This window comes from Palaemon carinicauda, chromosome 8 (genome assembly GCF_036898095.1).
Source record: "Palaemon carinicauda isolate YSFRI2023 chromosome 8, ASM3689809v2, whole genome shotgun sequence".
Taxonomy (NCBI): Eukaryota; Metazoa; Arthropoda; class Malacostraca; order Decapoda; family Palaemonidae; genus Palaemon; species Palaemon carinicauda.
Window position 1 is genome coordinate 159,185,618 of NC_090732.1, and position 15,599 is coordinate 159,201,216.

The window sequence follows — 15,599 nt, forward strand, 5'->3', positions numbered from 1 at the left end:
ACCTGCAGGATTGACCGTTGGACCTAGTTCCTCCCTCGAAGGGTGTTCGGAGGGGGGAGCTAAGCCTTCAGCTACAACAGGAGTAGAGGTTTGAACACTCTCATAAGAAGCCTCTCCCACAACAGCCTCGATGATAGACAGAGGGTCAACCTCTGCTACCGTCCGTGATTGTTTGACAGCTGGTCCCAACCTGATCATGTCAAACAGGGCTTCCTTGGAGGGCGAGCCCTGAAGCCCCAAGGAAGCCCAAAGCTGTAAAAGATCATTATTACTCACATTTACATTAGGAGAAACAATTAAATCCTCCCCTGGGGGAGGAGGAGGAGCTGCCTCGCTATGGGAGGTAACTCCCTCTCCCAAACCCCAAGATCGGTCAACAACAATACGGCCTACACTACCACTCGACGGCCTCTGGAGAGAAACCGAGGGAGCTTCGGAGGAGGTTTGGGCCACGGAAGAAGAGTCATTAGGATTTTCCTTCTTCAAAGAAACCTTTGATGGAGAAATATCCCGTTTGGACTTCCGGCGCCGGGAAAACCTCTCCCACTGGGAGGTAGACCACTCCCTACATTCAATACATACATCACCACTATCACACCGTTGTCCCCTACAATAAGGGCATAAGGTGTGTGGGTCGGTGTCTAATGACGACATGAAGGTCCCACAAGGGCGGTCAGGCAACCCAGGACACTTCCGCATTGTAGAGGCCAACTTCACAACACTCTAGAAAAAGAAAAAGCAAAAAACAAAGATTAATAATGGCTGTCGTGTAGGCGAGGGTGACAGCGGACATGATAGCAAAGTGAACTTAGTACACAGGTGTGTGAGGGGGGGAGGGTAGCAAGCTACCCTCCCTACCCCCCGCTAACTAGCGGTGGGGTAGTAAACCCTCGTTAAAATTCTAATGGCTCGTCCTTTCAGCTAAGCCGAAAGTAATTACCCGTATTAAATAGCGTGGTTTGTATTTCAGTTACAGAACAATAAAAAGTGATGACATTTCACTGGGGTGTGTGTATGTGAGCTGGGTGGCTGGTCTACCGCCCCACTACCCCCGCTAACTATCAGCAGGCAGTTATACCTCGCTAAATGTTTAGGGCTAATTTCAACTTTCACCAAAATATATATCCATAGCAAAGAGAGAAAGGATTTGTATTAGGTGTTGGAACAACCTAAACTTCTTAGTTAAAAACAAACCACTTAAACACTCATGAGAATAAAGAATTACTGTAAACATCTTCAGCTTACCAAATCTGAATTACAAGAAACACTTCCAACTTGCTCTGCATTCTTGTTACCAATTTCCATAGCTAAACCTTGCTTTTGTGACTTTGAACAATACAAGTGACTTCTAGAATCAGGAGTTTTGTTATTCATAGGAATTTCCAAGGCAGCTTCTTTGCAAATATGCCCTTCTCCCATACTGCTGCTCTCTTCATCTAAGAGACTGTCAACACAAACGTTAGATTCCTCATTTTCCAAATCTTGTAATGCTAAAACATCTTTATTCTTGTCACCATCACAAATCTCTGAAGTTTTTTCTAAATGTTGTTCTGATGCTGATGAACTCGATTTGGATGTCTTGTCATCACATGCCAATTTGACATGTCTTACAGTTTCAGATTTCTTTATACTTGGGGCTGAACAGCTTTTCTTTTCATCTATTTTCACTAGAAATTTGGATTTGGACGCTTTATCTTTACCATCTTCAGTTTTTGCTGAGGCTTTGATGTTCTGCTTTGGATTAGTTTTAGGTGTTATGGATTTAGGGATTTCTTCATGTCCATTTTGAATTGATTCACATGCATGTGATTTAGCATTTTCTTTTTTGTCAGTGTTGAAAAACAATCTGGAACTATTACTTTGCATGGCTTCACTCTCATTAGTTATGGATGAAATTTCAGTCAGACCGACTTTCATAGTTTCCTTTTCCTTGTCTTCAGATGAGGTTTCTTTATTGGGTTTTCTTAAGCTATCAGTTTCCATTTGAGATTCCTTGACGTCTCTGTTACTTTGCCGAGACTGAAGGCTGGGTTTAAGCAACTGGCTACCAGATACTTTATTTCCTCCATTACCTTGAGAGATTGATTTAGAATGATTAGAAACAAATGGAGGTGCCCGTTTTACTACACTGCTGGAAAATTTTGGAATCTTCTTCGGAACAGAGTTATCCTCCTTATCAAGTGCTCCTTTTGTAATTTGAGTTTTTCGACCACCAAAAACAGGAACCTTTTTTACTGTGGGGACAAATGTTTTTTGGGCATCATCACCTGACAAGTTACTTTCCTTAGCATCTCCAGATGGAGAATTCAGTGTCATAGGAGGACTACAGTTTAATACATCTATAGAAATTGTGGCATCTGACACAGTCCCCAACTTAGACTGGTCCTTTTTTAATACTGGCACTGAAGAACTGGCTTTGCTAAACATAGCAGATCTTTTATTCTCCCATAAATTTGCAATACCCTTTCCATGCCCACTTGTTACACTGTCTCCATCAAAAGACTCTGTTGTTAAATCTTCTAATTTCACTTTTATGGTACTTGTGGTTGAAAGGGAAGAAGCCTCTTCACTTTCAGGATGAACACCACTTTCTTGAATAGGGTCTAATGGATTGCTATCACTAAGGCTGGCTTTTTGGAAGGGTCTACTTGCTTTAGAAAAAATTGAACTAATATTTTTTGCTTTCCTCAATATAGTTGAGCCTTTTATTCCAGATGAAGATGATTGGGATGATGCCAAACACATATTCTTTGCTAATTCCCAAGGATTCATGTCTTCTATTAGATTCTCCATCTCTTCCATCCTGAAAATACCAACAACTTTAATTTAATTCTAATAAGTTTAGAGATAGGAAAAATTCAGCTATAAACAACCAATGGAGTATTAAACCCTAAATACTTTACATATATAATCATTTTCAATTGTATAGGATTCAACCACTTACTAAGGATAAAAAAAAAATCATAATATTGTCACTTTCCACAGGCTAATAATCTCGAAAAATAGTACGGTATTAGGTAATTAATGAAACTCCAAAAGATACCTTATGCTTATGCTCTTCTACACAGAAAATGTTTGATTGGTTATCTGAGATTTAAATCTATGGGTGAACAATGCATCAAAGAGTGATGCAATTGCCATTAGTGAACTAAAGTTAATAATAATGATTGTGCTATAACCTTGACAAGGCATACCATATTGACAAGGCACACCAGAGACTTAGTTTTTAGAGAGGAAATGAATATGTTATTTTGATTATAAAATAAATTTTTGAATATACTTACCCGGTGATTATATAGCTGCAACTCTGTTGCTCGACAGAAAACTCTAAGGTAAAACTCGCCAGCGATCGCTACACAGGTTGCGGGTGTGCCCAACAGCGCCATCTGTCGACCAGATACCCAGTTCTCAGTGTAAATAAAGACTCAATTTTCTCCTCGTCCCACTGCGTCTCTATTGGGGAGGAAGGGAGGGTCATTTAATTATAATCACCGGGTAAGTATATTCAAAAATTTATTTTATAATCAAAATAACATTTTTCAATATTTAACTTAGCCGGTGATTATATAGCTGATTCACACCCAGGGGGGTGGGTAGAGACCAGCAATATAAGTTTACACTTTTATGAGCTAAGAGTTTTATTTCATTTTAGAAGTTATCAAAATAACAAAAACAAAATAAATAGGTACCTGGTAAGGAAGTCGACTTGAACAATTACTCTGCCTTTTTAAGTACGTCTTCCTTACGGAGCCTCGCGATCCTCTTAGGATGCTGAGCGACCCCTAGGATCTGAAGTATCAAGGGTTGCAACCCATACAACAGGACCTCATCAAAACCCCTAATCTAGGCGCTCTCAAGAAATGACTTTGACCACCCGCCAAATCAACCAGGATGCGAAAGGCTTCTTAGCCTTCCGGACAACCCAAAAAACAATAAAAACATTTCAAGAGAAAGATTAAAAGGTTATGGAATTAGGGAATTGTAGTGGTTGAGCCCTCACCCACTACTGCACTCGCTGCTACGAATGGTCCCAGTGTGTAGCAGTCCTCGTAAAGAGACTGGACATCCTTAAGATAAAAAGACGCGAACACTGACTTGCTTCTCCAATGGGTTGCGTCCATTATACTTCGCAGAGATCTATTTTGTTTAAAGGCCACGGAAGTTGCGACAGCTCTAACTTCGTGTGTCCTTACCTTCAGCAATGCTTGGTCTTCCTCACTCAGATGGGAATGAGCTTCTCGTATTAACAGTCTGATAAAATAGGATAAAGCATTCTTTGACATAGGCAAAGATGGTTTCTTAACTGAACACCATAAAGCTTCAGAAAGGCCTCGTAAAGGTTTAGTTCGTTTTAAATAGAACTTAAGAGCTCTCACAGGGCATAAGACTCTTTCTAGTTCATTGCCTACCATATTCGATAAGCTGGGAATATCGAACGATTTCGGCCAAGGTCGAGAAGGTAGCTCGTTTTTGGCTAGAAAACCAAGTTGTAGTGAACATGTAGCCTTTTCTGACGAAAATCCGATGTTCTTGCTGAAGGCATGAATCTCACTGACTCTTTTAGCTGTGGCTAAGCATACCAGGAAAAGTCTTTAAGGTGAGATCTTTCAAGGAGGCTGATTGTAGCGGCTCGAACCTGTCTGACATGAGGAATCTTAGTACCACGTCTAAATTCCAACCAGGCGTAACCAAACGACGCTCCTTCGTGGTCTCAAAAGACTTAAGGAGGTCCTGTAGATCTTTATTGTTGGAAAGATCTAAGCCTCTATGACGGAAGACTGATGCCAACATGCTTCTGTAACCCTTGATAGTGGGAGCTGAAAGTGATCGTTCTTTCCTCAGGTATAAGAGGAAGTCAGCTATTTGAGTTACAGAGGTACTGGTCGAGGATACAGATACTGACTTGCACCAGTTTCGGAAGACTTCCCACTTCGATTGGTAGACTCTAAGGGTGGATGTTCTCCTTGCTCTAGCAATCGCCCTGGCTGCCTCCTTCGAAAAGCCTCTAGCTCTCGAGAGTCTTTCGATAGTCTGAAGGCAGTCAGACGAAGATTGATTGATTGATTGATTGAGAGTTTTCTGGCATCCTGACATCTAAGGTCATTGACGCCGATACCATTTACTGTATATGAAAATTAAAAGAGAATTCGATTAAAACCATAAAAATTAAGAAGTCATTAAAATAGTTAAATAGTTTTCAGAAGACCTGCTTCTGAAATAAATCTAAAAATTCCGCTCGCATAGTAAGACACATCATGTCCAAGAATCTTGGCAAGGATAAACCTGCCATCCTCACCTTGATTGATTGATTTAAAGTTTTCAGGCATCCTGACATCTGAGGTCATTGACGCCGGTAACAATTAACTTATGTATACAAAAATAAAAAATAAAATAAAATAAAAAATAAAAGAGTATTCAATTAAAATCATAAAAGTTGAATGTCATAAAAGTTAAATAATTTTCAGAAGACCTGCTTCTGAAATAAATCTAAAAATGCCACTTGCATGGTAGGACACATCATTTCCAAGAATCTTGGCAAGGATGAACCTGCCACCCTCACCTCGAGCCTCAAACAAATATCTATTCCTTAAGTTGTTATAATTGGGGCATTCAGTCAACAAATGCCTCACTGTTAAAGGTACTAAACAGTCGTCACAATACGGTCGCTGTTGGCCCTTCAGCAGAAACTCATGTGTCAACCGAGTGTGACCAATACGGAGACGACAAATAGACGTCTCCCATTTTCGGGGCATCATATTATACCTCCAAGGATATATGACATTTGTTACCTCTCGCATTTTATTCGCATCTAGGGTATCCCATTGCTGTTGCCATTTATTGCAAACCAATTTCTTGATGTCAGGTAAGAAATCATTACAGGCAATGGGATACCTTCTTGGCAGCAACTCGGATGCAGCATTCTTAGCCAGTGAATCTGCCTTCTCATTCCCACACACACCTACATGTGCTGGAACCCAACAAAATTGAACTGTTATACCTCTCCGTCCAATAATAAAAAGCCATTCTAAAATCTTTAAAACTAGAGGGTTATTAGAATTAAAAACTTCCATAGCTTGAAGGACACTCCTTGCATCACTAAAAATTGTAAAATTACCCTCCTTCTCCAATGCTATTTTCTCAACAGCGGTTAATATGCCATACAGTTCGGCAGTAAATATGGAAGCGGTCAGAGGAAGTGCACCTCTACAATTAAAACTATTACTATGTACCCCAAATCCAACGCCAGCATCAGATTTGGAGCCATCAGTATAGATAAAAGTTGATCCTCTATGTTCTTTAACATGTTCATTAAAAAGAGACCTGGCTTCTAGGTCTGACATATTCTTCTTATCTCCTATAAAATATTTACAAAAAGATATCTCTGGTAACTTCCATGGAGGCGTTGATGATATCTTGAATGGAAGTACCTTACATCTAATTATATCCAGACTGTTTAATAATTGTTTCACCCGAAAGCCATAGGGTTGAGGAGATTTTGGGTGCATTTCAAAGTATGTTGGGTGCCTTACAAGGCTTGCAGTCTGGAAGGCTAAAGAATTAGGGAGTCTTTGCAATCTAAACCAATACCGAAGGATAGAAGACATCCGGTAAAGGTCTAGTGGTAACTCTCCAGCATCAACAAAGAGACTTGGGATAGGTGATGTTCTGAATGCTCCCGTGGACAATCTAATACCTGCATGATGTATTGAATCTAATATTTTCAACCGGCTTGGGGTGGCTGAAGAGTATACCTCACAACCATAACTAATTTTGGAAAAAATCAAGGCCTTGTATAATTTTAAAATAGTATTGCGGTCTGCCCCCCATGATGTATGGGACAATACTTTTAAAATATTCAGAGCTTCAACACATTTTGCTTTTAGTGCTTTTAGGTGAGAAACCCATGTAAGTCTACAGTCAAATATCAAACCTAAAAATTTGGTTTCCGATACACATGGTATCCGTTGACCTTTAATGTATATATCCGGGTCTGGATGTGCTCCCCGTATACGACAGAAATGTACAATAGTAGTTTTACTTGTTGAGAACTTAAATCCATTCATATCGGCCCACTGGATAATTTTGTCAATTGAGAGCTGTAGTTTTCTCTCAACCGTTGCCATTCTGGCTCCAGCAAATGATATTGAGAGATCAACCACAAATAATGTTGGGAGAACATCCTGGGGAATGGCTGAGGATATCCCATTAATTGCTAGTGCAAAAAGGGTTACACTCAGCACACTTCCCTGAGGAACTCCTCCTTCCTGGCACTTACTCTCTGATAAGAGCTTCCCCAACTCTCACTTGAAAAACTCTATGTGAAAGAAATGCCTGAATAAATAGTGGCAGCTCTCCTCTCAATCCGATTTCATGAATGGTTTTAAGTATACCATATCTCCATGTGGTATCATATGCCTTTTCAAGGTCAAAAAATACTGTAACATGGTGCTGTTTGGAAGCAAAGGCTTCACAAATAGAAGACTCAAGTCGTATCAACACATCAGTCGTTGAGTGCATTTTTCTGAATCCACATTGAATCGGTGATAAAATACCTTTCTTTTCAAGGTACCATATCAGCCTTGCATTGACCATCTTCTCCATGATTTTACATAAACAAGATGTCAATGCAATAGGACGATAGTTTGCTGCTAAAAACTTGTCTTTACCGGGTTTTAAAAAGGCTAAAATAATGGCTAGTTCCCAAACACTTGGGTAACTATGATCATGCCATATTCTATTAATAATGCTTAAAATAAATAGCTTTGTATTAAAATGTACATGTTTAATCATTGCATATGGAATTCCATCGGGTCCAGGGGCTGTATCGTTGCAATGAGCAAGTGCGGAATCAAATTCTCTTTCAGTGAAAGGAGAATTATAACTCTTTTCTCTTCTTGTTCCAAAATCTAAAATTTTCTTTTCTTCAACGCTCCTATACTGGTGACCAGGGGCTCCTACACACTTGCTGGATACATTTGAAAAATGACTAGCCAGGGCATTGCTAACATCATTTGCTTCAGTTACATACTGACCATTCACCTTCAACACTGGTGGTGGGTTGGGGGTGAATTTGCCAGCTATCTTTTTTACTTTCCTCCACACAGAAGATGGTGGTGTTCTACTGTTAATGGAGGAAACAAAAGACATCCATGACTGGCGCCTTGCTTCTTTCATGGCACGACGGAACTGTGCTCTACATTTCTTGTACATAATTAAATTCTCATCGGTTCGGAGTCTACGCAATCGTGTTAGAGATCTTCTTGTGGCTCTGTGGAGGGCAGTTAGTTCTGAAGACCACCACGGGACTGGTCGTCGTTTGAATAACCCTGTTGTTTTGGGAATTGAATTGACTCCTGCTGTATGGAGAGTTCCATTCAGTAAGTCTATGGCATCATCGATATTTTCAACCTGTTCAGCATCCCCCTCAATTTCGCTTAGCTCACGAAACTTTTCCCAGTCCGCCTTGTCAAGATTCCATCGTGGCGATCTCTGTAAAGGTGGACCATTGTTGGTGTTTATAATGATTGGTGCATGATCACTAGTATGCCAATCATCTAATGTCCTCCAATCAAAATCAAGAAGACAGTTAGAGCTTGCAATTGAAAGGTCAATGCATGACAAGGTACCTGTCTGAACATGGAAGTGTGTGGGCTCTCCTGTATTAAGGAGTCCCACATCCTCATTCTCCACAATTGATGAGATAATATTGCCCCTTGTGTTTGCTAGGATATCACCCCATAAAGGATGTCTACCATTCATATCTCCCAGTAAGAGTAATGGTTGAGGGAGTTGTTGAATGACCTCTGCTAAGTCATCATATAAAATAATATCATTTGGAGGTAAGTACAGAGAGCAAATTGTATATTTTCTCCCTATATCAATTTGTACAACAACTGCCTGCAGGGTTGTACGTATAGACATAGGTATTTGGGGAACATCTCGACGAATGTATACAAGACTTCCGCCATGGCTCCCTGATTGTTGATTATATGGTGTTCTATAGCTAACATACTCTCGAGGACTAGGAGTGTTAGAATCAAGCATACTTTCCTGTAGACATACAATTATGGGGGAATGCTCATGAATTAGGAGCTTAAGTTCTTCATATTTGGCCCTCAAACCCTGACAGTTCCATTGCAAAATGGAGGAGAAAACTATGGATTATTTCTGGAAGACATCTTGGATGAGGTCTTCCCATTAGCAGTTTTTAATCTAACATTATTACCTGTAGGTTTCTTCAGAGGTGGTCTTGTTATAATGGGTTTTATGTTTGTGTTTTTCTTTGCATCCTTTTGATCTATTTGTTGAGGTGGATGGTGGACCTCAACTTGAATTTCTGATTTATTCAGTTTATCTTCTGGTCCATTAGAAACATCAACAGACAAAACATCAAATTTATTTGATGTCATAACCTTGACGTTTCTAATGGAGGGTGGAGAGAGAGAAGGAGGTCTCTCTCTTTTCCTATTTATCAGTGGTGAGGATTTACCAGGTTTTTGCACCTTCCCTACCACAGGTGCACCTGGTAACTTTGTTTCGGGTGGAACTTCCATCAAATCAGGCAAGGACATGGCCTGAGAGAGGTTAGCACTATTGTTGGTAATGGGGGATGAAGTTTGTATAGAAGTGGGCAGTGTTGCAGTTTTAATACACAGTGGTAAAGCCTTGGAAGGCAATATGCTTACCTTGTCACGTAAAACTCTACTATCATTAAATGATGTATTTCCTTTTTGGGAATTACTGGCAGCACTATGTGGGTTCGATGTCTCCTGTGGTATATTTTCTCTTGATTTCAGTGCATTTGCATAGCTGTTTGGTTTTTTCAGTAGTCTTTTGGCGTGTCCTACACTTATGTGTTCTACACTGGATTTGTTGAGGGCTGCTTCTTCAAACTTATAAATCTCGCAGCTCCTGTCAGTGGATTTATGGTTTGAATTGCAATTCAAACAGCTGGGCTCAAGTGTACACTCTCCATGATAGGGACTGGCACAGATGCTACACATTTTTTCATTTTTACAAACTTTAGAAGGATGTCCAAATTTGAAACATTTGAAGCATTGTAAGGGCTTTTGTTTAAAAGGTCGAACTTTTATTCTTTCATTTTCAATATCGATGTGGAAAGGCACATCAGCATCCTGGAAAGTAAGGATAATCATTGACGTCCCAGGAATCTTATGGACTTTCCACACTGTTAATGGGCACATGGCTAGTATTTCCTCTTCTGTAAATTCGTAAAGATCTTTATTGAAGACTACTCCCCTTCCATAACTAAAGTTTAGGTGGGGTTTGACATCTAACATATCCTCATCACTGTTTGTCGTAAGGTTAGACAGTATTACTGATTGCGTGAATGATTTAGCATGGATTAGGAAGCTATTTTTCCCAAAGCGAGATATATCACCAGGTGCAATGGTTCCTACCTTTTTCTGAATTAGTTTGCTAATTTTAAAATAATTCCCATTACTCCCTTTAGGCTCGGCAACAAGCCACATTGGTGGTTTCGGCTTTCTTTGGGGGAGCATAGTTAAATCTATATCTTTCTCAAACCAGTCAGCAGGTCTATATACATCCAAACTGTTTGGTATCTTATCACATAGGGCACCCATGACATTTAGGTTATTAATTTTGATATCATTGATGTTACATATTGCATTGAATGCTTCTTCATGATTATTATAAGTTATCCATGAATGCCATTTTTCATTTTCAAGTTTCATTCTAATTTCTTTTATCATTCCATAGCATCTAAATGCTTTATATATCATATCATAATCAGTATTTATTGGAATTTGGGTAACATGAAGAATTCTTAGTTTCCCTTTGTTACCCGACTTAATTGGTTTTGAAACATTAGTAGAGGGGTCCTTTTTTGTTCCTAAGTCATCAACAGAATTTTCCTTAATTGAATTAGCAGAAGTCGTCAACAGTGCCGGGGGGAGTCAGCAAATCCAGGGGATGGGGAGTCAGCATTTGAAGGGTCCATATTTAAGGGTGGGATTTTCAGGTTTTTTGTTGTTGTTTGGTTGGGGTACCTGCTTGAGAATTATAAGAAAGTATCATACGTTGGAAAGGAAATTTGTATTCTCCACTATCGGCACAATGAGAGTATACTTCCCAGATGGTCCACTCCATACCCTACCCGAAGGATAGCATCAAAACAGATATAGAGGCACAGGTGTAAGCTAAACCCGCCTGTTAGGACTGAGACCAAAGTAATATGGAATCATCCTCCCAATATCTGTAATGATGGGCTTCCGGCCAAAAGCCAAGAGTCCCACCTCAAGGATTGGATCCCCCTGGATTCCGATGACCCAACCCTTGAGAGTAGTTCCGCCAAAAAGGTCCAAACCATCTTTGGGATGGCTGAGATCATCCAATACTCTCATATATAGCTTTGAATGCGAATACCTCCCAACCGTGATCCCTTCTCCCATTCATCTAAGCAGGCAGTAATAACGAATGTGGAAATATCCACGCCATTTAAATAAAATAGAAAAAAAAAATAAATAAATAAATAAATGAGCAAATAGAATAAATAAATATATATATATGCATACATCTGCATATATATATATAAGTAAGAAAGATAATAATCATAGAGATAGGACAGCAAGATGAAAGAAAGTTGATGAAATTAGGAGAAGGTCGAAGTAATATTAAGCAGAAGAAAAAGATGAAAGAGAGAAATTTAGATTCGAACTGGGGGAGCAATTTCCCGAAGTTCGAGAGCCCTCTTGCCCGTCACCAAGATTCAGCACGGGAATGAAATGCCGTGCTGAAGCTCAATGACTTCGTCAAGGCATTCTCTCATTAAGAGGGAGTCAGACGAAGAGCGTGGAGGCTTTGGTGTACCTTCTTTACGTGTGGCTGACGTAGAAGGTCCACCCTTAGAGGAAGAATTCTGGGAACGTCTACTAGCCATCGAAGTACCTCGGTGAACCATTCTCTCGCGGGCCAGAGGGGAGCACCTAACGTCAACCTTGTCCCTTCGTGAGAGGCGAACTTCTGCAGTACCTTGTTGACAATCTTGAACGGTGGGAATGCGTATAGATCTAGATGTGACCAATCTAGGAGAAAGGCATCTATATGAATTGCTGCTGGGTCCGGGATTGGTGAGCAATATATTGGGAGCCTCTTGGTCATCGAGGTTGCAAAGAGATCTATGGTTGGTTGGCCCCAAGTGGCCCAAAGTCTCTTGCATACATCCTTGTGGAGGGTCCATTCTGTTGGAATTACTTGCCCCTTCCGACTGAGACAATCTGCCATGACATTCAAGTTGCCTTGGATGAACCTCGTTACTAGCGATATGTTTTGACCTTTTGACCAGATGAGCAGGTCCCTTGCGATCTCTTACAACGTCAGTGAGTGGGTCCCTCCTTGCTTGGAGATGTACGCCAAAGCAGTGGTGTTGTCCGAGTTCACCTCCACCACTTTGCCTTGAAGGAGAGACCTGAAGCTTTTCAAGGCCAGATGTACTGCCAGTAGCTCCTTGCAGTTGATATGCATTGTCCTTTGACTCGAGTTCCATATTCCCGAACATTCCCGACCGTCTAATGTCGCGCCCCAGCCTACGTCCGATGCGTCCGAGAAGAGAACGTGGTTGGGAGTCTGAACAGCCAGGGGAAGACCCTCTCTTAGGCTGATACTGTCCTTCCACCAAGTCAGGCAAGACTTCACCTTCTCGGAAATGGGGATCGAGACCGCTTCTAGCGTCTTGTCCTTTTTCCAATGAAATGCTAGGTGGTATTGAAGAGGGCGGAGGTGTAGTCTTCCTAATGACACGAACTGTTCCAGGGATGATAGCGTCCCTATCAGACTCATCCACTTCCTGACTGAACATTGTTCCTTCTTCAGCATGTTCTGGATGCATAACTGGGCTTGGCTTGTTCTGGGGGCCGACGGAAAAGCCCGAAAAGCTAGACTGTGAATCTCCATCCCTAAATACACGATAGTTTGGGATGGGACCAGTTGTGACTTTTCCATATTGACAAGGAGACCCAATTCCTTGGTCAGATCTAAAGTCCACTTTAGATCCTTCAGACAGCGACGACTGGAAGAAGCTCTGAGAAGCCAGTCGTCCAAATAGAGGGAGGCTCGGATGTCCGCTAAATGAAGGAATTTGGCTACATTCCTCATCAGCCTCGTAAACACAAGAGGAGCTGTGCTTAGGCCAAAGCACAGGGCTTGAAACTGGAAGACAACCTTTTCGAAAACGAATCTCAGAAAAGGTTGGGAGTCCGGGTGGATGGGGACGTGGAAGTAGGCGTCCCTTAGGTCTAAAGAGACCATCCAGTCTTCCCTTCTGACCGCTGCTAAGACTGACTTCGTGGTCTCCATGGAGAACGTCTGCTTTGTGACAAAGACATTCAGAGCACTGACGTCTAGCACCGGCCTCCACCCTCCTGTCTTCTTTGACACCAAGAAGAGTCGGTTGTAGAATCCCGGAGATTGAAGGTCCGAGACTCTGACCACTGCTCCCTTCTCTAGTAAAAGAGACACTTCCCGTTCCAAGGCTCGTCTCTTGTCTTCCTCTCTGTACCTGGGAGAGAGATCGATGGGGGACGTTGCTGGAGGGGGTTTCCGTACAAAAGGGATCTTGTACCCCTCTCTGAGCAACTTCACAGATTGCGCATCTGCGCCTCTCTTTTCCCAGGTCTGCCAGAAGTTCTTGAATCTGGCTCCCACTGCTGTCTGAAGAAGCTGGCAGTCCGACTCTGCCCTTAAAGGACTTGGTTCTTTTCTTCCTTCCTCGTTTCCCTTCGGCACGAGCACCTCCTCTGCTGGAGGCTCTGCCACGAAAGGGCGGAATAAAACGGGACGCTGGAGTGTCCATCCTTGGTCTAGCTGACAAGGTAGGCAAAGGGGTGGCTTTGCGAGCGGAGGACGCAACAAGATCGTGAGTGTCCTTCTGTATCAAAGAAGCGGCAATTTCCTTAATCAGGTCTTCTGGAAAAAGGCACTTGGAAAGAGGAGCAAACAGAAGTTCGGATCTCTGGCATGGTGTAATTCCAGCTGAAAGGAATGAGCATAGGTTTTCACGCTTCTTAAGGATTCCGGACACAAATGATGCAGCAAGCTCATTAGACCCATCATGTACGGCCTTGTCCATGCAGGACATAATGAGCAAGGAAGTCTCCTTCTCTGTCGGAGAGATCTTTCTGCTTAGAGCTCCTAGACACCAGTCTAAGAAGTAAAAAACTTCAAAGGCTCTAAAGATACCTTTCAAAAGGTGGTTCAGGTCCGAAGATGACCAACATATCTTTGAGCGTCTCATGGCAAGGCGGCGGGGAGAGTCTACAAGACTTGAGAAGTCGCCCTGGGCAGAGGCAGGAACTCCCAAGCCGAGAACTTCTCCCGTGGCATACCAGACGCTCGATCTAGAAGAGAGTCTAGCAGGGGGAAACGTAAAAGCTGTCTTCCCTAAACTCTTCTTGGACTGCAGCCATTCTCCTATCACCTGCAAAGCTCTCTTGGACGAGCGTGCGAAGACGAGTCTAGTAAAGGCAGGAGTGGTTGACGGCATGCCTAACACAAACTCTGACGGAGGAGAACGCGGAGCCACAGAAACAAACTGGTCCGGAAACATCTCTTTGAAAAGGCCCAAAACTTTCCTAAAGTCCAAAGAGGGTTGCGTAGACTTAGGCTCGTCCAGTTCTGAATGTGGTTCATCTACGTGTGCAGCAACATCATCATCAGAAAGTCCATCATCCGATAACTGATGAGGGAACGGCAACGGAGTGGGTAACGGCTGGTTAGCTGAGTCCGGTCGCACGGGTGCATGCGTGACTGAGCCGGACGCAACGTCATGGAACTGCTGCCCAGTCTGTGAGCTGGCAACAACCATAGCAGCGCGGGGACGCACAGCGTCTACTCCAGACTGTCTGGTCTGATGTGGGTGAGCAGTGGCAACCACACTGGGTTGCGGAGGTTTCAAAACAAAACAACTCTGACGGTTGTTGAACCTCACGAACGTCAACGGAGACCTCCGTGCGTCGCTGAACGTCAACATGCGGCTGGCAGATCACACTGGAACGCATGGGTGGCGGAACTCTCTCAACTGGTGTGCGTGGGAAGGTTACCTCAGCGTCCACAGGACGCACAACCGATCGTGTGGGCGGTTGTAGGCAAGGAGCTGCACTAGCTGGTGCGGCAGCAACCTTCTCCGCACGAAAGTCCTGCATAAGAGACGTTAGTTTAGACTGCATGTCTTGCAGTAGAGACCACTTAGGGTCTACAGGAGCAGGTGCGGCGACAGACGGTGTAACTGTCTGAAGCGGTACCGCTTTGCCTTGAGCGGTGAGCAGTCATCGGATGACGGCAGCGAGTCCGAACTGACCCAGTGGCTACAACTGGGCAGTTGGACTTGTGCGGAAGGGACCGACTTGCGCTTTAACGGTCGTGAGACCTTGGTCCAGGGTTTCTTGCGAGAAACACCTTCCGAAGACGAGGTATAAATGGGCTCTCTCGTCTTAGTTAGGCAGGGGTGATCTTGGGTAGATACGCAAGATACCACGGAGGGAACGTCTGTTCGCTGATTAAAGCCTCTCGAACCCATTTGTCGTACGACATTGCTTCTCCCCTGGACTTGGGAGCTTGCA

The 15,599-nt window shown here is 42.6% G+C and overlaps 1 protein-coding gene across 2 annotated transcripts in view; it reads right to left on the minus strand.

Annotated features, from left to right (window-relative positions):
- Positions 1-15,599, minus strand: part of LOC137646055 (myb-like protein X) — a 318,901-nt gene that overhangs the window by 250,270 nt on the left and 53,032 nt on the right. For both annotated transcript variants that reach the window (XM_068379209.1, XM_068379210.1), the window contains exon 2: positions 1,246-2,803. In XM_068379209.1, coding sequence (XP_068235310.1) covers positions 1,246-2,802 — 1,557 coding nt within the window. In that variant the 5' untranslated portion in view covers position 2,803. The remainder of the gene's footprint in view (positions 1-1,245; positions 2,804-15,599) is intronic.